This window comes from Lacerta agilis, chromosome 1 (genome assembly GCF_009819535.1).
Source record: "Lacerta agilis isolate rLacAgi1 chromosome 1, rLacAgi1.pri, whole genome shotgun sequence".
NCBI lineage: Eukaryota > Metazoa > Chordata > Lepidosauria > Squamata > Lacertidae > Lacerta > Lacerta agilis.
This window is the reverse complement of record NC_046312.1, coordinates 82043906-82066976: the sequence shown is the minus strand read 5'-3', so window position 1 is coordinate 82066976 and position 23071 is coordinate 82043906. Positions and strand designations below refer to the sequence as shown.

The 23071-nt window shown below is 45.9% G+C and overlaps 1 protein-coding gene across 4 annotated transcripts in view; it reads right to left on the bottom strand.

Annotated features, from left to right (window-relative positions):
• SPTB (spectrin beta, erythrocytic) overlaps positions 1-23071 on the bottom strand; it is a 93749-nt gene that overhangs the window by 14090 nt on the left and 56588 nt on the right. For 3 of the 4 annotated variants that reach the window (XM_033159498.1, XM_033159508.1, XM_033159507.1), the window contains exons 14-32: positions 21383-22253; positions 20622-20759; positions 19749-20505; positions 19007-19209; positions 17371-17461; positions 16561-16707; positions 15985-16248; positions 14933-15148; positions 14361-14450; positions 13503-13787; positions 13208-13338; positions 12774-12978; positions 10906-11280; positions 9984-10228; positions 9472-9610; positions 8271-8355; positions 7904-8100; positions 6976-7085; positions 5698-5776 (exon numbers count right to left, since the gene is read on the bottom strand). In XM_033159498.1, the coding sequence (XP_033015389.1) occupies positions 5698-5776; positions 6976-7085; positions 7904-8100; positions 8271-8355; positions 9472-9610; positions 9984-10228; positions 10906-11280; positions 12774-12978; positions 13208-13338; positions 13503-13787; positions 14361-14450; positions 14933-15148; positions 15985-16248; positions 16561-16707; positions 17371-17461; positions 19007-19209; positions 19749-20505; positions 20622-20759; positions 21383-22253 (4628 nt within the window). Of the gene's footprint in view, positions 1-4427; positions 4767-5697; positions 5777-6975; positions 7086-7903; positions 8101-8270; positions 8356-9471; positions 9611-9983; positions 10229-10905; positions 11281-12773; positions 12979-13207; positions 13339-13502; positions 13788-14360; positions 14451-14932; positions 15149-15984; positions 16249-16560; positions 16708-17370; positions 17462-19006; positions 19210-19748; positions 20506-20621; positions 20760-21382; positions 22254-23071 lie in introns of those variants that run through there. The other variant, XM_033159509.1, reaches the window with a different exon arrangement.

Below are 23071 nucleotides of genomic sequence, written 5' to 3'. Positions count from 1 at the left end.
AGGATAATTAAAACTATTTTGGTTAAGATTTGCTTTTGTTACCACAGAATAGGTTTGTGATGCTGCTGTTGTTTGCAAGTATATAAGCCCCATTGAGGCCTACTGGACTTACCTTTGCATAACTGGTAGAATAATTTCCTTATCAACTGCATTTCTTTTGTGTTTGCAACATTGAGAACTGCAAGTGCATTGTGTGACTGTGGGTCTAAGTGCAGAATGTAATCATAGAACCACAAAGCTGGAACAAACCTCAAGGTAAGCAATGACTCTAAACACGAAACTCAGGAGTGAACAGCACCCTTAAAAAGGTAAAGGACCCCTGACAGTTAAGTCCAGTCACAAACGACTCTGGGGTTGCGGCGCTCATCTCGCTTTACTGGCTGAGGGAGCCAACATTTGTCCGCAGACAGTTTTTCCGGGTCATGTGGCCAACATGACTAAGCCGCTTCTGGCGAAACCAGAGCAGCACACGGAAATGCTGTTTACCTTCCCACCGGAGCGGTACCTATTTAGCTACTTGCACTTTGATGTGCTTTTGAACTGCTAGGTTGGCAGGACCTGGGACCAAGCAACGGGAGCTCACCCCGTCGCGGGGATTCGAACTGCCGACCTTCCGATCGGCAAGCCCTAGGCTCACTGGTTTAGACCACAGCGCCACCCGCATCCCTTAACAGCACCCTTAGGCACCAGGAAAATATTGAAGTTCTATCTTATGCGTGTCTAAGTTCCATTAACTTCAATAGAACATTGCCAGGTGTGGCCAGGAGTGCAGCCTAAGGCACCTGTACTTGGACCACACAGTGTAACTACCCCTCAGCATGCATCCAACATTCAACCAGCTGTGCAGAGTAGTGCAGGTCAGCCTTCACAAACTTGGTGTCCACTGGCTGGGGTTGATCAGAGTTGTAGTCCAAAACATCTGGCGGGTACCAAGTTGGCCAAAGGCTCTTTAGGTTATACTGGCTAATTCTGCATTGGCATCACACATTGAATGTAAAGCACACCGGCAGATCTGTGCTTGCACCAGGTCAGAGAAAAGAGCACAGGTGCCTATTTAACCACATAAGCACACTGTAGGAAACCACTGCTAAATCCAGGCTTCCTGCCATGAGCACAACAACAGTGAAAGCTGCCTTGTCATAACATGGCAAGTTATAGGAATGATACACGCATTTCATCAGTTGTGACGCGGCCTTTATGGCTGTGGTGGAGACCCTGCGGTCCTTCAGATGCTGTAGCCCAGCAACATTTGGATGGCCACAGAACTCCTGGCCCAGCTTTAAGGGGAGGCTAAAAAGTGTTTTGGGGCTGCTTCAGGGACAAATAGGCTACCTGAGGCAACTCCATGTATGACTTGTGAGGAATCTTCTTGCTTCTACAGTTTTGAATGTAATCTCAACAAAACTCCTATTGATTTGTGGCACATGGCAAAATACACCTAGACGCCACAGCTCAACAACTGAGTCTCTGGAAGAGGGGGGTGTTAAAAATCTAAATTAGTGGAATAAATAATTCGCCCAAAGGTAGCCCCTAGCAAAGTGTTCCTCAGTCTTAATCGTCCCTGCCCCAATCTTAGGTCCAATGCCTTGTCCTTTCGTGCTGTCATCTGCTGGCCGGCTGGGATTCCTGAGTGCAGTTATTTTTCAGTGCTGTGACAGGAACACCTGAAAAATCTAAACCGTTTGACTATAAAAACTACAGTGTGCTTCCTTTTCCTGGTACCCTCTGCCCTCCTTATCTCGTTGCAACAGGCCTTCTTGGTGCATCACAGTGAACAAGACAAGGTATGGAACAAGCTGTCTCAACGCCTGCTGGAATCCATAGAAACTCAACTTTGTGAACAGCTCCACAAAGACTTGTTTTCTCAAAAGCAGTCACTCTTTTGCAGGGCACCTTATCCAGACACTTGGCCTTTGCTACTGTGACAGTGATCAGCTATTCCACAGAGAGGAGCAAAGCTCCAAGACCTTAAACACCTGCAGAGAGTGGATGGTCACAATAAACCGGTCCCAGAAGAAAACTGATATTACAGAACAGTCAGTCCCCAGGGGACTTAAGAAAAATGGCTTCTGAATTACCTGAGAAACAAAATGCTTACAAGTGAGGGTTTGTTGCAAGCGTGTGTACTGAGGAAACAGCGGCTTCAAGTTGCTGACTTCTTTTGTGATTAGCCACAACTTACTTTGCAGTGTGCAGCATACATTCCCAATTGCCACAAAGGTCAAGGCCAGTAATTGTCACCAAGTTAGTAGAAAAGGCTGGATGGAAGCAGATAAGAGAGACAAGCAGCAACAGCGGCAGAGATTCCCTTCTCTTTTTTTTGGCAGGATGGCCTCCTTCAAAACTCTGCTCCAGGCCTCCAGGATTTATCCTTAACAGCGAACCTGAGAGGGATTGCTCCAAGGTCCCATTCTATTGCTAGCCTTACATGTGACCAATCATTCATCTGGTCATGCAAAATGGCTTGGCCACTGGAGAGGCTGTTTCAGACAGGCACTTACTGCAGAGGTGGAGCCTTGGCATCAACTGATCTGAACAAAGGTTCAGAGAAGACGTCAGTGCTGCTTGGCACCCCACTCCCAAGTATGGCCCAAAGCCTGCGGGGCAAGAATGGAAGGAGGCTTATGTATTCTGGGAAGAAAGAGAGGCAAGTATGCATGGGAAGAAGCACAAGAGGGGATGACAGGAACAGATTGAGCCAGGGAATAGTAATAATAATAATAATAATAATAATAATAATAATAAACAACTCCCAGGGAGTACTTTGGATGACTTGTCCATTAAAAGCACATTGAGAGTCTGTCCTCAGATATTAAGCTGGCAGCAACAGGACACAAAGAAAAATTTCAAGATATTGTAAGCAAGCTGCTTAAGGGGGGGGGAAAGAGAAGTAAGACTAAGAAGAAGGGGAAAGGTGAAAGAAGGCTGAGAGAAACAATGGCACAGAGAAGCGCAAAGGCTTACAGAAAGCGACAAAAGTGTTGGCAGAGTTGTGGATATTTTACTGGACAGTGCGGGGATGAGTAAGAGTAGTGGGGGGAACAGTTGGCAGCAAGAAGAGCCTGGCTGCAGATTATCTGATGAGCTGTGTGTCTTGCACTGTTAATGAGGAAGCACCTATCAATCACCATGTAGGAAGAAAGACCTGATTAGTGTATGTGGCGAAGACCGATCCTCTCAGAATGATGGCTGGCGCTTCCCAGTGTAGGTACTTGTGGAGTTTTTAGATGTTCAGATACACAACTGCCTTGGATAAATACAAAATGAAAATGGATGTGGATGCACACTTGTGGGTGAGTGTGCAGGACTGAGATTACTGTGCCTTAATAATGTGTCTTCACACTCCAACAAATGAGCCTTTTAAGAACAAAATAGAACATTTATTGGCTGCATTGTGCTTCTGTTGCTTAGGGAAACTTTAACTGCATGTTTTGGGCTTATTTTGTGAAGCCACGGTGCTTCCGGATCATGTCAAGAGGTACATGTGGAAGGAGAGCTACTACCACATCTATCTGCAGTAACAAACCTCCATTTACAGAAGGGATGGGGAACCCGTGGACCTCTAGATGTCGCTGGCCAATGGGTCAGTTAGATAGGAGATGTGGTTTGGCAACATCTGAGGGCCATAAGTTCTTCAGACCTGATTTACAGCAAAAGTGAAAAGCAACCACAGAACTGCTTTTGGTTGGCATGTTATGCTGAGGTACATCGCCACAGGTCTTCCTTTGGACCTGTGTGTCAGGGGGCACCCTGAGTCATAAAGTAAGCCCAACTTTTAAAAAAAAAGAATTAAGAGTTTCCTTGAGTTTGGGTGCCTCTGGTATAGCAGGGATTGTCCTAAGAATTCATTTTGATGTTTCTGGAAGCACCTGTAAGATTAATAGTATCACAGCTACATAGGAAGAAATCTTTAGGTTCTTTCTTAGTTGGTTTTAAGAAATGTCATGATCACAGCACCTTCATCATTGTCCATTCATTGCCCATGATCTTCCATTTTATAAGCACAAAAAGCAGCCCACTTTTCCAGGAAGGCCAAGGTCACTCTATAAATTGCTAACAAAGACAGCAATGCAGACATGAATTCCATCTTGTGATTTCTCTTCACTAACTATAGGGTGTATTTTATGCATTTCTGTAGGCTCAATCACTCCACTCTTCTTCTCACCAGGCCATTGCATTGCACCTACTCATTAGCGTGAAAATGTATTCTGACTTATGCATCAATACACCTGACACATTCTTCCCTTGCAAGTGAATGAAACTTGGATCCTAAGATGATAGAGCAACCTGGGATGTGGGCCTGAGTAGCCCACGCTGGAATTTTGCTCATCACTTTCTTTTCACCATGAGTACAACAATGCCTGTCTTGATTCCTTAAAAGGGCAGAGTGGAATAAAAAAGAAAGCAAATGCTTATTAAAAACAATGTACAAAAAAATATGTTGTTAGAGTGGCCAAGTTGGATACAAAGTCCCCAGACAGATCAGATCTTCTTTTCAAAAGGGTTTCCCAAATGCCTGAAAAATAAAATATATATAGAACAACCCTCTCTTCTGGATACAGTTGGGTTTCGAATAAACATTTGACTCCTTGATCCAGACAGCATTCGGAGCTGTGGGTAGAGAACAGGATATACTCCACAGGAACAGCAGGGAGATCAGGTGGTGAACATCTTTGAAACATTCATTCATTTGATGCGGCTGGACTAATTAAAATCACTTGGAAGCCAGGAGCTTCTTTGGCTTTATAAAGAGATCAGGATCAGGCCTGTAAAGAGGAAAGTGCCTCAGGAATCACTCCAGAGAAGGTGGGCCAATGGTTAAGCTAAGAGTGTTTGTACTCTTCTCTCCACCTGGCTTCACACTTTTTCTACAAGAACTATCAGATACTGTACTTCCATCTAGAGCTCTAAACCCAACATTCTTCTGCACAAATGCCTTACTCTACACCACTATTAAATGACCAGAAATCTTGTCTTCTTTTCCATCTAGCCACACTACTTACGATACCCTGGGTTTAAGGTTTCTGACACCGAAACTATTCCAAAAAGCACACTGCTAGGCTTGTGTGCTGTTGCCAGGATCCTAACTGAGAAATGTGTGTAGCTAACAGACTAATTGTGTACGGTCAAAACTGTGCACCTGCTATAAGCATTAGACACTGTCAGATACAGTAGCTTCTTCAATGAGAATACAGCAGCTCTCCAGTTCAAAACATATATGCAAGTGAGTCTATGAAGGATCTGTTACAGCAAAAATATAATTTAGGGGGAACTGTAGAGCAGCCTTTCCCAACCTTGGGTTCCCAGATGCTGCTGGACTCCAACTACCTATCAGCTCCACCCAGCATGGCCAATGACCAGGGATGATGGGAGCTGTAGTCCAGCAACATTTCAAGAGCACCAGGTTGAGAAAGTACATATTAAAATAGTAACATTAATCTTTATTTAACAGATCCATTTTGTAGTTATAAATATTGGCTCCAAATTTCCCGATATTTACTATATTTATCAAAGAAGAAGACTGTGAAGAGCACTGCAAGTTAAAGTTCTAAATAACTGAACATAAGAGAATTCTTTTTCTCTTTCTTTTGCCAGAAAAATACATTTTGTGTATTTTTACAAAGATGCAAAAAAACTGGATAACTGAATTAAGCTGTGGAGGTTTCCAGGAAGGAGGAACTAAAACTGATAACTGACCAGTGATGAGTCTTCTGCATCAGGAGAAATGGCATCTTCTAAACTTAACTCCTCCTTCTTCTCCCCCACTTCTTCAGGCCTACAGTAAACACAGAAGAACATAGTCCAGTATATAAAATGGAAACAACATGGAGCAGAATAATTCATTCTCCCTGTGTTATTGCTTGAGCAGAGATGTCCACTAATAGAGGAGGAGGGACCTTCCAGAACAGATTGGGGAGGGAGGGGCTGCAGGAAAAATTGCCTACCCTCTTCCACCAGTGCATGCCTCCTGCTGGATCAAAAGCCCCTTTGCCTGTGTGACATCACCAACTAGAAACAGCCTACTGCTGAAGTTTGTTTGTGTGTTTTCAAAGAAGAAAAAACTATATATATATAGTGTCTATACAAAGAAAACCATATACAGTGGTGCCCCGCTAGACGAATGCCTCACTAGACGAAAAACTCGCTAGACGAAAGGCATTCGCTAGCGAAAGGCTGTCTCGCAAGACAAATTTTCCTATGGGCTTGCCTCGCAAGACAAAAAAAAAAATTCTCCCCCCCCCGTCAAACCGCTATTCTCCCGTTGGTGCTTCGCAAGACGAAAAATTCGCTATACGACAGCACTCGCAGAACGAATTATTTTCGTCTTGCGAGGCACCACTGTAATTGCAGTGGTGCAGAGTGTGGAGCTGACGTTTCCAATTGTGTAAATAATGTGCATGCAAAACCCAGAACTCAACCCCATACAACCAAACTCAGTAAGGAACAACAGCAACAAAGACAATAGGAATCTCAGCAGCCCTAGGTTAAGTAGGATAGTTTTCACAACCACAAGAGGGCAGCATCTCAGTCCTTTTTTTTTCCTTTCCAACTCAACAAAGATCAACTCTACATTCACGAGATAGCTGTTGCCTCTGCCAATACACCAGACTCAAAAAATAGTCTCAGGTTGCACTCCAGCATAGGACAGAAATGTTAATCCTAATTGTGGAATTACACCCCTGGGACATCAATTGATATTGTTCATCTTTAGAGCACCATCTTCTTCAGCGTTATGAGAGGAGTTTCACTTATTGTGACCCAAAGATGTGGATAAGGCGGTGTTGAAGAGGTCCAGCAAGCTACATCATCTCTGGATCAGTGTCTGGAGGCAGTAATGGACTGGACAAAATGGAAATGCTGTTGGTTGGGTGGTTCTTGTGTCTGGGAATTGAGGATTTGGCTGTTCTTGATGGAGTTCTGCTGACACTTGTGGAAATAACAGCCCAAAGGGCAACTTACATACATGTAACCTACCCCATCTCAGGTTCTGGCTCTGTCTCAAAGTCAAACTCCAGGTCTGTGGTCCTAGCCACTCTGTGCTGCGAAAGGTCTTCTGGAATCGTTCTATTCCTTAGTAATTCAAGCTGAAAAAGAATATTTTTTTGGGGGGGGGATATTAAAGAACACACAGGATGTTTTGGTTTTTTTGTATAGGTAGATGTGAAAGAGATCACTCCCTATTTCCTGTTGCACCTGTGACCTCATTTTCATCTACCCCAGCCCTTCAGGGGTCAGTTTTACCTTTCCTACACCTACACATTTCCCCCATATTGCACTTCACTGTGCTATTTGCCTTTTATGTTGCCATACCACAGCTCTAGGGTCTAGCACTGGTTTTACTGAGAGAGTTATTAGCAGCTGTTAGGGTGCTATAACAGGCATTGAAACCAATGTTTTGGCCAATAATTCATTTCCTGACAAATATACATATATTCATCTCCAAATTATTATTTTTTCAGCCCAACACTCTGTAGAAATATTCAAGAAAGAGCTTTATGAAAAGCTTCACATGAAAATAAAGTGAAACACAAATTAGGCTTTCTAATAATACAGCGGTACCTCGGTTTTCGAGCATCTCGGAAGCCGAACATTTTGGAACCCGAATGCTAAAAACTAATTGCTTCCATTTTCAAATGCGCCTTGGAAGTCGAACGGCTTCCGCTGTGTTCCCCCCCTTTTTTTCTCCATTGACTTTGCCGACTGCCCTTTGCGCCTCGGTTGTCGAACGTTTGGGAAGTCGAACGGTCTTCCGGAATGGATTACGTTCAACAACCGAGGTACCACTGTAGTAATAAGAAGCAACAGCTAGATCCCCATATTCCCAACCAGCTTGGTTAGTAGGTTTCCATTATTGTTAACCATACAAAGTGCTGGCAGGCTCTTCCTCCTGTGGGCTACTTACTGTGGTCAGACGCTCCAAGGCAGAAAAACGTTCTTCCCACGTGGCTGTGGATTTCTCAAAGGCTTCGTGTCTTTTCAGTAGCTTCTCCACAGCATCCACAGTTTGCCCGTAATCACCGCTGGAGAGATAGGGCTCCTGGGCAATGAGCCACGCCTCAGCCACTGAGGCATCCCTGGAAAACTGGCACACCTCGAGCACTGGTGTGTGAAGAGGAGAAGGGAAACCAGAGAGAGGGTAATGACTACTCAGCATGTAGGATGCACATACATTGATGGCTGGGCCTTGCCCTGCATGGAAAAGGGCCCACCTGTGTGGAAAAGCCTCATTCGAGTCAGCCCACCTAGGAAACACCTCGTGGGATACTTACACAAGCGAAGCCAGTCCCAACGCCTGTCCCACTTCTCCACCATCTCCCTCTTCTTCTCTGCCAGCTGCATCAGTTTTTCTTTTATCTAAAAGAAGAGGGAGGAAAGTTTTATCTCTCCCTCCCTGCCACAGGTTTCATGGCAGTTAGGTTAAGTGCACAGAGTTTCCTGCCATAATTTGCTCTAATTACGTATAATGCTTACATGAATTCTGCTTTTCTTTCTTACAAGAAAAAACCCCAATACAGCACATGCACACAGCAACGATTGCATGGGCAGATGCTCAAAGCTAAGCACACCCAAGTGCTTTAGATTTCCCTCTGTGCTGGGTTGTGGACAGAAGGCATGGAATACCTATTAGATATTCACATATTATAGATGAAGTGTGGGGATTATTCACTCTGTAGTTCCTTGGGACAATTAAAACTATTGTGCATCAGCAAAAAAACACAGGCAAAATAGGGAGCAGCTCAGGCCCACGTCTTATGCCATGTCAGCAGACCCTGTCTTTAAATGATAGTTTGTTCCATGCATGTGGTAGGCACTGAACTGTCCTACCTATTCAAGCTTTTTCCACCTTCCACAGCTCCTCTTCCCCCTCTTGGAGCAATGCATACACCCCCACCATGAGGTTGCAGGCATGCACTGTGCAATGGAGAACTCCTTCCCACAACCAATGCCTGCAAAAAGCCGGCTTCTTTCTCTCCCTTCCGCTCTCCCCATCAGCTGACGGGCAGGAGAAGAAGTGCTTCGCCAGCCTATGCTCATCCCTTTCCAATGTGCCAAGCACAGGGTTGACAATGCCCCGTGTTCTATGGTTCCCAACTGGCTCTCAGGTGCTTGGGAAACTCTCATAACGGATTTTAACAGGTGGATGGGACAAACCACCCGTCACTCATATGATGACTTAATAACTGTCAGGCAGGCTGTCCTGTTCATCTGCCACAAATGTTCATGGGAATTCCCCAGAGTGAAAAAGGCTCCCCATTCAGAATTCTGAATGGGTTGCTGAAAATGTCAGAGGGGGAGAAGGGTTGCTCTGTCATAAATGCCACCTGGACTCAGGGCTGAAGGAGGAAGCACCTTAGTTCCAGAAAGCCACTGCCTCCACCTACATCCGCAGGAACCTTAATGCAATCTTGCATATGTACAGTATGTATTAGTCATCTGTCAACAACAAAACTTGTGCTGGGAAGCCCTCACCTCATCTGCAGCATGGTGCCTGCGCTGCAGCAGGGCTTTGCCAAGATCAAAGCAAGTGGTGAAGCTTTTCTGCCTGGTGTCTATCTCAGACTTTATGCCCTGGTGGTGTTTCATCAGAAGCTCCACAGACGAAACATCCCTTTAAACGGGGAAGATAATGGAAGAAAAAACAAGCAGCAGAACGTTACTAACACCGAGTGATCCTCAGGGGTGCTGAAAAGCCCAAGGGCTGCTTCTCAAGTTGTAGGAGATCTCCTGAAAACCAGTCTCAAAGGCATGCAAAGCCTGAATCGGCAAATGTGATGTGCAACTGGCTTCCAGCCAGGGCTGCTTCCCAGAATGTTACAGCTCACATTGGCTGATAAAAAAAAAAAGATTATGAACTTGGTAAGCAGCTCTTGGGGGTTGCATCAGCATGCCAGGAACTGCAAATGGTTTCTCTAGCATCTGGGTGGGAAAAGACCCCCCCCCAAAATGGGGGGGGGGAGTACGTTCCCATTCCATCTTGTTACCTGGGCTTCTCCTGTGTTTCAATCTGCCGGATCACACTCTGCATCCAAGATATGAGGTCCCGGACCATGCTGAAGAAGCGGAACTTCTCTGCCGTGTCAACCAGCTGAGCCCGCCGCCCCTCACAGGCAGTCAGGAGGGCCTTCCAGGCCTTCACCACCTCCTGCTCTTGCTTCTGAATAGCAACGGCCCTTTCCCCAGCATAGGCTGCCTGCAGGCGAACCGCCACCTCCTGGAAATGCTGAACCTGCCAGAGATGAGGGAACTTTATATTGCAACCCAAGAACGTATACTTCACACCTAAGACTGGAGTCACTTCCAGGAAACCTGCTTAATGGGCATTCAGCCTGATTTGTCTTTGGGGAGATTAGACAATGTTGCATCATTATCCAACACTTTCCTTACTGCAAAAACTCTCTGCTTTTCGGGAAAATTGTTTCGGAGGTCCACATCAAGCATCTGCTGTGCAGCCTGAATTTCTTAGACGCGACAGAAGCCTGCTAAAAAATACTGGCAGTATGGAAGCATGCTGGCTGTGCAAGTCTCTCCCAGACATGGTTTCCTAATTTTAAAATGGAAGCACGAAGGACCAGTTTCATAGGGAAACGAAAACAATGAGAATCTGGTTTGGTCTCCGTAGCGCAATAAATCAAGTATGCCAGTTAAGCCAGAAGAGAGTGTTTTCCTTATGTTCCAAAGTCTTCCAAGGGAGGATGCTAACTTCAACCAGATCTGGAAAACGCCACACAGACCTGTTCAATTTCCCTTTAGCACACACAGATGACAGAAAAACGTGGAAGGTCAAGGTCGAGCATCCCTGGAGTGCTCAAACAGATATATTTCTTATCTATACCAGGGATTATACCAATACAGTTCCCCATGTCATCCAGTAGTGAGCTATAGACCTGTAAGGTATGTGGTTACCTGCTGTCCCAACAAGTGTATGTCTCGCTCAAATGCTGTGTGCATCCTGTGGAAAGACTCTGCTGTGTTGACGTCCCGGCCCAACTCCTCCGGCAGCTCCTTGTGCTTCTCCTCAATGAGAACCAGGATCTCACCACCATCATAGAAGAACTTGTGCCGTTCATAGGAGGCAGCCAGCAGCTGTATCCTGGTATCAATCAACTCTAGCAAGTCAGCCCAGCTCTCATTCAGACTGTCCTTCCACTCCGCAATCGTGGCAGCTTCCGGGTGGCCAGCATCAATCAGCTGCTCAATTATGAGATTGACACCATCCACCCGCTCCTGCCCGACGTTTCCTGTTTCCCGGGTGAAGTCACGGAACCTATCTCGCAGTAGCTAGCCAAGAAACAAACCAGAGAGAACATGAGCATTCTAAGAGGTCTAATCTCATTCAATGATGGATGTAATGTCACTTTCTGTGGATCCAGAACTCACGTTCAGTCCCAAACTACAACATGACTTACTTGAAAAGACACACACACACACACACACACACACAGAGAGAGAGAGAGAGAGAGAGAGAGAGAATCTCCCAATTTTCTCCCTTTTCTCTCTAGGATAACCATATGCAAAGGAGGGTAGGGTCTTTTATTTTACATAGTGATGTAAAAGAGTGTTGTAGTTTTTCAGTTGCAGGCTGTCATCCAAAACTGAAAAAGCCTACCAACATATGAAAGCTTATGCCATAAGACATTTGTTAGCCTTTGAGGTACCACAATGTTCTTTCTTGGTTTTTCTGCAGCACACTAATGTGGCTGCTCTTCTGAAAACAGCTTACAACAGCCATTCTCATCATAACACAAGCTCTCTTCAGACATTAGCCAAGTGCAGGTATGTTGCAGTGACAGCATCATGCGCTCCAGCCTGTCCCTGACTACACATAGCAACACGGTCTGAAGGGGGCTCCTAAGCAAGTTTGCCTCAGCATGCTTACAAGTCCCCCCCTGTGGCTGGGATGCCTGCGTGATCAGGGCTCTCAAGGACAGGGAGGCTTGTAAGCATGTTCAAGGGAACACATTTGCGAGCCCAATTGTGACCTCGCTGCTGAATGTGGTAAAGTCAGGAGTAGAGGTGGCAAGGTAGGCGGACACAGTGCCATGTCTCTAACACACTTTTACTTTCCTAATATTTGAAGAAAACTATAGTGATTTCTGCACTCCAAGCTGCATGCTTTCTGTTATAAAAAAGATAATGCCTAAACATTTAAGTACAAAAAGATATATTAAACACAGGATAATTTTAACAGGTAAAAGGGAAAAGAGAAAAAAAATGAGAATTAATATGAAAATATATATGTAATCAAGAGGACAAAATAAGAAAATTAAATTATCCTTTAAATTACTAAATAGTTTGCAACAGCATATGTGGTTACTTATTTTCTTGTGCCTTATTGCACCAGAACATGGCAAAATTATTCCACTTTTTAAAAAAATTACCTGTTTGTTTGTGCCTTTACTCAATCTCATAACATTAGTTAACTTTGCCATGTGGGCTGATTCCCATACCCTAACAAAACAGTCTTCCAGCATAAGAATAAATGATAACTTCCAATTGTAAACGTGCAGTGGTTAAACCCTGCATACATTGGGGTTTCCCTGTATGTTAAATGCAACTGAATTTTAACACACCCTGTACCACCTAGCAGCAAAGTTTCATCTGGCCACCACAGGGCTGTGTGCGGTCAAATAACACCACTCACCACCCATTGTCCTCATTCACATGGTACTTATACTCCTAAAGTGGAACTGGCATCTCAAGAGAGATGGGAGACTAAGACACCTGGCCACAATGGGCTGTCTAATGCACACATTCTGACAGTGCTTGCTCACAGTGACATGGTCGAGGTCTTGGCCCATCTCTGGGGATGATGCCACTACATCTCTCTCTGCGATCCACTGCTCCAGGTCATCAACTTCTCGCTTCAGCTTGAAGAGGTGGCACATGTGCTCCAGCTTACGCCTGCGCTCCTCAGACTGGTCTATCAAGCCCGCATACTGCTTGTCTACTTGCCCCTGCAGCCGGATTATCTCCTCCCTGAAAAACACCCAAGGAGGACATGCCTGAGCCACATCGCCTGCCAAAGGAAGAAAGACACAATCCAGCAGATATGCAGTGGGCTGCTTTTCCGGAGAGCCAAATGACAAGATATGGGATCTATGATGGGTCAGTTGATACCACGTTTCACAAAAACTTTTTAAAAATCTCCTTGCTGTTCTCTTCCAAAGCTTTGAGAGACTGGGAAACAGCAGCCAAACATACTTACCCTTCAGGGTGTCCAGCAGAGAGCAGCTTCTGAGCCCGGCCGGCCAGCTGCTTGATGTTTTTCCCGTACTCTTCTATGGACCGCTGCTGGCGAAGGTGTCTCTTCAGCATCACAATGCCGCTCTCTTCATCCTGGGAAAAGAAAATCCCTCCAGTTACTGATGGGATCTTATCCTGCTCCAGAGTGGAGCCAACCCAGGAGTGGCATGTCCCATTTCACTGTGCTGCCCCACCACTGCCCCCCCCCACCGACCTGGGGTTGTGGTAGTAGCTTCCAGCAATATTAGCGCCTTTACCGTTGGGTTCTCATCAGTCCCCATATAGAGCTCCTGCTCGCTTATCCAGGCCTCTGCTTCACCAGCATCCAAGTAATACCGCTGAGCCTCACTTGCTTCTTCCAGGCGCTGCAACCTCTTTGACGTTTCCTCTTGCAAAGTGCTCCAGGAATCCTTCAGCTGCTTCAGGCGCTCTTCGGTATCCCGGATGCCTCCATCCCCCTCCGCTCCAGCCACCATGGCCTCCCCTCTGAAAAGGACGTCCTCAATGCGTGGGGCATGGCCAGCAATTTCTTTCTGCAGTGTCTAGCAAGGGACAGAGGCACTTTTAAGGAGGTTTGGATTAGATCAGAAACCTATTTGAAGGGAGCTGTTCCCATTTACTGAGTAGTCATTAATAGGGGCTACTGACAACAACATCTAATGTGATGGCAATATTCAGGTCTTACAGGCTGCTGCAGAGGGAAGCATTTGGGCATCTACCTGCATTCCCACCCACCCCCATGGAACTCCTTTGACTCAGGGCTTGTACACACCAGAGTTTAGTGTGGGCTAGGGTCTGCCTGTGTACCCATTTATGCAGCATCGTCCACACAACATCACTCTCAAATCAAGCTGTATGGGGAGGAGGCTTGGCAAGGGGGTGAGGCATCTGGCAGAGAGTGGTGAGTAGGCAAAGCTAGAGAGCTCCTGGTACATGCATATTTGAGAAATCCTCCCACTCCATTTGCTAACAGCTATTATACAGACACCACTGAACTTTTGGATGTTTGCAGCCACAGCCAAAATCCACTCAGCCAGCCTATGTGTTCATTCCAAAATGCAATTAAATTAAACTGGGGTGGGGAAACAAAACTCAGACGTGGTGGACAGACTCACCTGCATTTTCTTCGTAAGCATCTGTACTGACAGGAGGTTTGTGCCATGGTCAGTGGACTGAGCAAGAGGCAATCGCTCTTGTACCCAAAGCTGGAATACAGAAGAATGACTAAAGTGCAGGTGCAGAAAATTCAGGCTATATATGTGTACACAAGTGGGGTGGGTGGGGGGATGAAGTAACACTCGTATCTTGGATCCCGAACACCCTGGAACTCAGACGTTTTGGCTCCTGAACACCACAACAAGGAAGTGATTGTTCCGGTTTGTGAACTTTCTTCTGGAAACTGAATGTCCAACGGGGCTTCCACAGCTTCTGATTGGCTGCAGGAGCTTCCTGCAGCCAATCAGAAGACTCAATTTGGTTTTTGAGCATTTTGGAAGTCGAACGGACCTTCGGAACGGATTCCGTTCGACTTCCAAGGTACAACTGTATTACTCTGTTTATCTAACACAGACTGCCTATGCGTCTCATGGGGACCAGTTGTACTGTAACAGAGCCCCATGCCCTCTAAATTAAAGTAATAAGGTTGACTTGAAGTCTTTCCTAATGGCACATTCAGATGATAGCTCACCAGTTCATCTTCCAGATCCCGGTCCAACTGGTATCGAGCCTTGGTTGTCTCCAGCTCCTTCCTCCTCTTACCCAATGGCTGCAGAAGATCCTGGAACCTTCTCTCAATGATCTCATGCTTGCCATCTCCTTCATGCAGGTCTCCTCTGGATGGAGGGGCGTGAGACACCAAGTCTTCCATCTCTTTCTTCCTCACACTTACTTGCTCATCTAGTCGCTGAAATTAGAAAGCCTCTATTAACTCAGCCATCTTGTCAAAATTTATCTTTTTTGGCCATAGGCTTTGGGTTTGGTCACATATTTACAAGTTTCCAGCCTGACTTTCCTTTCATTTCCTAGAAAAATAAGGACACCCTTTTTATTCACACCTGAGACTGGAGAGACTTGAAGAGAACCATCATGGAAACAGTAATTGAGGAGGGTTAGGCCTTGTTTTGTGAGGGGTAAGAAAATAGTGGTCTCAGCAAAAAATGGAGAGCCCCTGTTCTGATGGCAAAGGTGAAAGAATACACTGGAATCAGGGTGAAAAGGGATTATTGCAATATCTTAACCACACTTATGTTCTGCCCTGCTCTTTCCAGGCACACGTCCTAAGCTCTGTGTCTAAGTGCTGGTTGGGTTTTTTTTTATGCCCTGGAGATTTCCCCACGAAAACCCACTCTTTAGCACTCAGTTGGAGCAAATGTCAAGTCAGGCTTTTCATGGATTGCTGTTTGCTCCAAATGAACTTTAAAGAGGTGTTTTAACAAGGAAAGTTCTGAAGCAAAAAGGGGGGGGGCAGTTCAAAAGCTGGTGCAAAGCCCTGCCACACCCCCTAGGGGGGCAGGGGGGTTGTTAACAGATAACCACCCCCCACCCCCTGGCAGCAGGGCTTTGCACTGACTTTCCAGATCCCCCTCTCTCCCCCTTGGCAATGGGTATCTGCATCGACTCCTCCCTCCACCCTGGAAGTGGTATTTGACTAAGTTTTTAATCAGACTAGACCCACTGAAAATAACATACCTAAATTAGTCATGTTCGTTAATCAGCGAATGCCACCCCCTTGTGACTTACTTTCAAGTTCTTCAGTAGGATGTTGACACTGGTGAGATCTTTCCCTTGGGCATCAGATTTCAGCTGCTCCTCCATCTCACTAATCCATGCAACAAGGTCAGCACAGCTCTGTGCATAAAGGTCAGAGCGGTTGGCATCAAACAGGTGCTGAGCCTTCTCATCTGTGGTTGCTTGCAGCTTGTCCCAAAGCTGGTGCAGCTCCGCTAGCCTCTGGCAAACAATGTGTTTATACTGGGGCTTCTGCTCTGCTAGCTTCTGCCCTTCCTGGAGAAAAGAGAGAGGGGATGGGCGCGGGGGGGGGGGATGGAAGCACTTGTCAGAGCAAAGGACTGGCTAAGAGGAAGGCCATCTATTTCTCATCAAGAAAATACAGAGTAAGAAATACAGGGTTGGCAGGAGATGGGTCTTTCTAGTCAACTACATGCAGTGCACCAAGATGTTGCAGGCAACACAACATGGTGGCTGGATGAGGACAGGATAATGTTCTGAAATATCAGGAGTCACTAAGGTATAGAGACAATGGGAGAAAAGAGCTGGGAGAGATGTCACACTACTCCAAGTCCTGCAAGAACTTACCTCATCTACATTCTCTAGCCATCCTTGGTTAGAAGCAAGTTCTGCCATGAAAGACTGGTGCTTCAACCATTTGCTGTGCAGGTTCCGGGCTTCGTCGTAGGATATGTCTTGCGCTGTGAGCATCTTCTCATCAATCCAGATAGTAAGCTGCAAACAAAGGAAGTTAACTACTGCAAAGGGAGGTTATAGACTTTTGCCAAACTCCCTTAACATTTTGCTAGTACTCGAAGCTAAGTGATAAATGCGGGTAAAATAATTAGCTAAACAAACTCAAGACTGTTTTGCTCATATTCTTACTTAATTCTCTCCCCAGCCACCCATTTTATTTCAGCCACTTTTTAATGACTGATTGTGCTTTTCTGAAGTACTTGGAATCATAGGGCTGAGATAGGGAATTTATTTTTCCTGCTCCAGAGGCTAGGACCCGAACCAATGGATTCAAGTTACAAGAAAAGAGTTTCTGACTAAACACCAGGAATAACTTTTTGACAGTAAGAGCTGTTTGACAACGGAATGGATTCCCATGAGAGGTGGTGGACTCTCCTTCACTGGATGTTTTCAAGCAGAGGTTGGATAGCCACCTGCCATGTATGATTTAGTTGAGATTCCTAAATTTTGGGGGGCTAAACTAGACGTCCCTCAGGGTCCCTTCCAACGCTACAATTCTATGATTCTAGAAACTGAAAGGTGCAGTGAGAAGTATTTACTGCTGACATAATTCAAAGTTATAACCACCATTTGGAGAAGAAGGATAAATGCAGATGCACCTTAGATTGGTGGAAGCAGGAGTAGTAGGCCTAGCATCCTTACCTCTTGGCAATTCTGTAGGAGGTTCCGCAGCTCATGATTGTCCTTCAGCAACACTAAGGCCTCTTGAGATTTTGCAATGTTTCTATTGTACCTAGAAACAACAATAGTGCCATTGTTAAATGGCTATTATTTATTCAATTTATATCCTGCCCTTCCTCCCAATTGTCCAATAGCTTAGCTCAGAGGTTTTCAACCTTTTTGAGTCCACGGCTCCCTTAACCAACTACATTCTTTCTGCAGCAACCTTGTGGGGCTCAGGAGCCCAGTTATGTCACCACTTGTCTGCAGAGCTGGCAGCCTCTCTCCCTTTTTCGAACACCCTCCCTTGTGGAGTGTTCCCTCAGCCTCCTCTCCTCTCCCCCTCCTTGGAAGTCCTCTGGGCAGCTACTGCTGCCTTCCCTGGTCTCTGAGTTGCCCCCCACCCCACCCCACATGCAGGTGCCTCCCAGAGGCACCATTCACCTGCAGAGCTTATACCCAGGGCTGTTGCAACCATTGGGAGGCAGAGACGTGAGAGGGCATCAGAGGAGGGAGGGAAGGAAAGAGCGACAGAGGCCAATGTTGCCCACGGCATCCCTGACCATCATTCAGGGCACCCCAGTGTGCCACAGTGAAAACCACTGGCTTAGCTGGCATCATAACACATTGGTCCCAACAACCCAGAGAACCCTGCTACATTTGTCTGTATGTGTGTGAAGCAGCTGCACACTGTAGATTTCCAATGACAGCCCTTTAGGGAAGGGCTGTAGCTCAGTGGTAGAACCAGCTACTTTGTATGCAAAAGGTCTCAGGTGTAACCTCGGCATCTCCCCAGGTAGGGCTGGGAGAGACTCCCTGCCTGAAGCCCTGGAGAGCCACTGCCAGTCAACATAGTCGAAACTGAGCTAGATGAGCTGCTTCCTAAACTCCTGAATCATTTCATATCTCAAGCACAGAGGCAGAAAATAAGAATCACACATCAATGGGCCTCAAGCTTTGTATGTGGTCAAAAACAGAATGCTGCTATGTAGGCTAGAAATGGGATAGCTCCGTCAATAGAGCATGAGACACTTAATCTTAGGGTTGTGGGTTCAAGCCCCACATTGGGCAAATGATTCCTGCATTCCTGGGGGTTGGACTAGATGACCTCCAACTCTTCAATTCTATGATTCTATACAGTAATCACTGCAAGGTAAACAGGGCAAGGCACAATAGAGAAACCAGGTGAACTGACTTCTCCATCCCTGCCTTATCTACATTTTTGCTCCTCCTCAAACAGCAGCTTTCAGTTTGGAACTGCAAGTTCAGACTGTTGTCATGCTTGTCTTTTATTATCCTGGTTAAAGATGTATGAATTTTCCTTTTTAATAGGATTTGTGTGGAGGGAAGGGTTTGCAGCTCAGAAAAGGCCTCCCCAGATCTCCTCATAAGCATCTCTTGTTTTGGGCTATTATTGCCTCAGAACAAAAATTTGGGTGATGGTTTTGCTCTGTTTGAAGATATAACCAAATCTCTCCCTTTCTCTCTCCTCCCCCCCCCCCTTACACACACCTTCTCCAGAGTGCTGTTCACTGTGATATCAGAGTACAGTGCAATATCTTGTAATGTAAGCAATGGTCCTGAGCTGCCCCCGTTGAAACTATTCTACGGAAATTACCTCTCTTGAATCAGCTGCACTTTTTCCTTGATTTTATCAGAGTAAATATTTCCTTCAGCCACCAACTTGTTCCCACTGGCCACCAGCCCAGTAATTTTTTCCTCGTTTGCTTCCATAGTAGCAAGGAAATCTTCAAATTTTCGGATAGCAGCCTCTGATGCTTCCAAGGTGTCTGGGGGCTCGATGTGAGCCAGAGTGTATTCCTAAAGCAGATATTGAGGAAGAAAACAAGTCAATTACTTAGGAACACAGCACAGGAAGTTTTTTTTTTTTTTAAACCCTCTCTTCTGCAAGGCCTAAGGCCATTTCTAGTCCGCAACAGTCTGCATGTTAGTTTGGCACACTGCAGCCATCCTATGCATGTCAGCTAAAGAGAAAGCACTTGAAATGCCTACATAAAATAGAGTCCAGCTTTTATAAACTGCTTGTATCAACTTGCCACTAAGCACAGGATTCGGCTTTCAGCATGGATCAGGAAGACTAGTTTCTCCAATATTTCTCAAAATGTGCTGAAATGCAGCTCCTGTACAGGAGAGGGTGCACAGCATGGGCAGGATTTTTCTGTGGATGCCACATGCCAGCTGACAAGCTTTGTAAAACACCCAAGTGCTCAGATGGCAAATTCCACTACTGCTTCTCTGTAGAGCGCAACACTTACAACACTCAAGCACCAGGATGCAATCTTGAGACACCAATGTAACATACATAAAAGTTATAAGATGCATGTTCCCTGCTGCCATACCTGATTAGTAAGAATGATTTCCACTTGCTTTGCATCTTTAAGAAATTCCTGGAAACCAAGACACTTGTTGAGGAATTTCTCCCTGCTATCCCACATTTTACATAAGGCATTCCAGCCTGTATCCATCCCCTGAAGCCGCTGTTCTAGCTGCTGATACTCGACATCTGTCTGTCCTTGGGTCACTCTGTCTCCTATCTGCTTGACACTGTGGTAATCATCCTTGTGTCGATCAATTTCTTCCTTAATGGCAGCATGCTGCTGCAGGAGGTGCTCAGCTTCTACCAGTGAGTTGGGCACCTCTTCTGAAGCAACAGCTTTTTGGGCCTTGAAGAGCCATGCCTGGAAGTCATCTAAGTCCTGCAAGAATTTATGCAGCTTGCTGGCTTCTCCGAGAGAGGCCTCCTGGCTCTGCAACGTATTCTGCAGGTCCAGCCAGACTCCAGTGACAGCTGTCAGTCGACTGTAGATGTCGTCAGCTAGGTCAGGGTGCTCTTCGGCTAGCCGGTGTGCTTCCTGCTGCAGGGATGCAAGCCGGGCTTGGATAGCCGCTAGGTCACGCTCAATGCCATATAACTTCCTCTGCATGGCAATCATGCCTGCCAGGTTTTTGCCAAGGTCCTGCGTAGATTCAATGACTTTGGTTTTTTCCAGGATCCATTTCCTTGTCTCCTCACAATCCACACAGTAATTGTGGAGGCTAAGGGCAAAATCCACAGCTTTCCGCCTCTGAGCTACCATCTCCTGGAAGACTTTCCATCTAAAAGAAGCAAAGCAAAATGAATGAATGAATGATTGCATTGAGTGCAGCAGAGATCTTTTCTTTAGCTCCTTCTTCTTCATGCATCTGTTTTGGTCCTTCTAAGGGGAACTTACCTGGCATTCAGACGCTGCTGACACTGCCTCACATTCACACTGCGTGGGTGCCCACTTTCTATTAGTCCAAAGGCAGCTTGATTGACCCCTTCAATCTGAGAAGCCAGGTTGTTCATTTCTTGCTCCAGAATATCAAACCTGAAATCAAGATCAGTTAATTAATTGAAAACTCAACATTTTCCAAATATGTACAGAGGATAACTTCTAAAGTCCTACTTTGAATGTGTTGTCTTGGTCTTATTCCTCCAAAACCCAATTTGAATTATAAGGTCTCATGCCACATTTAGAAAACACCTAAACTCAGGTATTGGTAGGTCACCAGGGGAATGGAAATCTAGAGCAAAAAGCCTCTCCCCATGCCCTTGTGGCCCTGAGTCTTGCATACATGGTAACTTTGCTTCCAGTCTACCTTCATATAGTACAGTATTACAATACAGGAATACAATGGAGGAGGTTCGTGCTGCTAAGGACTAGGCCTGATAAACTGAACCTTGAATTAAGCCCTTCATCTGCACTTCAGTGCTATATTTTTGAGGTCATTTCATGCATAAGAAATCATGTTTGCCAGGGTAACATGTAGTTCTTTACAAAGTGGACTGTAACCCACCAAAATGTGTTCCACAATTAGATCCTGCAGTTGCTCCTTAATTGTCCCAGTTAATGTATGAAGCACTCCTTCCATACCCTTAACTTGTTAAGTTTGAGACAAATGTTCCAGACATCCAACATACACTGCCCAGGGAACAATCTCAGACATTTACCTGTGTTGCACGACATCCAGGTCCTCCAAGGTATCAGGAATCTCCATTTGTTCCAACCACTTCTCCTTCTCACTCATCCAAAGCTCACATGCATCTGTCTCACTGAAAACTTTGTAGAGATCCAAGGCATCCTGTAGCTTCTGCCTACGCAGATCTGCTAGGGACACAACTTCATTGTACATTGCCTGGATGGCCTTCAGTCTGTTCTCAAATCCTGGATCATCCCGAAACTCCGTGGGGAAGTTCTGTGCTTGCCTGTTCAGGTTGTCCATGACTCTCTTGTTGTCTGCTACATCGTCTAAAAGGTCCCTGTGCTTTTTAACAAGGGCTAGGGTGGAATATTCATCATGCCCTACATCCTCACTCGACACCAGACGATGGGCATCTTGCAACCAGGCCATCAAGTCATCTGCATCAACCTGGAACTGGAAGAAGCTCTCAGCATCCTGCAAGTTTTTCTTGTGGAAAGCTGCCAGTTCCTGCAGCTGGGCCCAGAGGGCTTTCACTTCCTCAACCCTTTTGCGGATTTTAAGTGCACCAAAATGATTCTGAGCAATCATAGCTTCTCCCTCTTTAATAGTGTTCTGCAGGTGGGTTTCCTGAACACGCAGCTCATCCTCGAAAGCCTTGTGTTTCCTCTGCAAGATGAGAACGCTGGTCAGGTCTTTCCCATAATCCAGGGAGGAATAGATTTGATCTTTCTCTTTGATCCAGCTTTCAGCTTCATCCAGTTCCCAAAAGAATTTCCAAAGGCGTTTGGACTGCTCCAGGCGAGCTTTCCTTTCCGCAGCCAAAGCCATCAGCTCTCGATGGCACAGCTGCAGGTGGTTCACCCGATCCTGTATCACCTTTGGGTCACAAGGCCGATAACCTGCACAAGCATGTGTGGACAGAAAGCTACTATCAGCAGAGACGCATTGTGCATTTTCCTTTCAGTCAGAAAGGGAAAAGGCGCAACATCTACAAGGCACTTTCAGGTGGTTTTTTAAAAATGCTGGAAACAGCCCACCTAACAGGTGGTTAAGTAGCTGTAACATGAAGACATGTGACATGGGGGGGGATAACTATAGTTGTGCTTTCCATTTGTTCATTGATTCTAACACAAAAGCAAAAGCAGATATATGTGCTTTGCAGAGCTTCAGAGGGACAATGCACACCATCCCATAAATAAAAAGGAAACAGAAAAAGGAATCGTTGCATGAAATGGTGAAGTACAGGTCTGAGTGAAGAAAGTGGCTCTGATGGAATTTGCTACTGAAATTTATTTTAAAAGGTTACATGAGTTCTTGCAAGTTTTAGATGCACAGTGGACAGACTCTAAATAGTATAAAGTGCACTTTTAAAAAATGGAGCAGGGGTAGGCAACCTAAGACCCATGGGCCACAAGCGGCCCACGGGGGTCATTTAACCGGCCCATGAGCCGCCCCCAAACCCAAGCCGCCCACTCGGCAAGTCCCCGCGTGCTGCACTAAACCAGCGTGGCTGCAGGGACTCGCTTCCACAGTGCCGGAAACTGCGTCTGCACATATGCAGTTGCCGGAAATCGTGGGTGTGAATACTCATGTGCACACACAAGCCGGCCCACAGAGGGATCTCCACTGGAGTGAACTGGCCCAGGTGAGGTAAACCTTGCCGACCCCTGTGGAGTGTAGGAACTATGTCATTCTTCATTAGCGGCACCCAACAGAG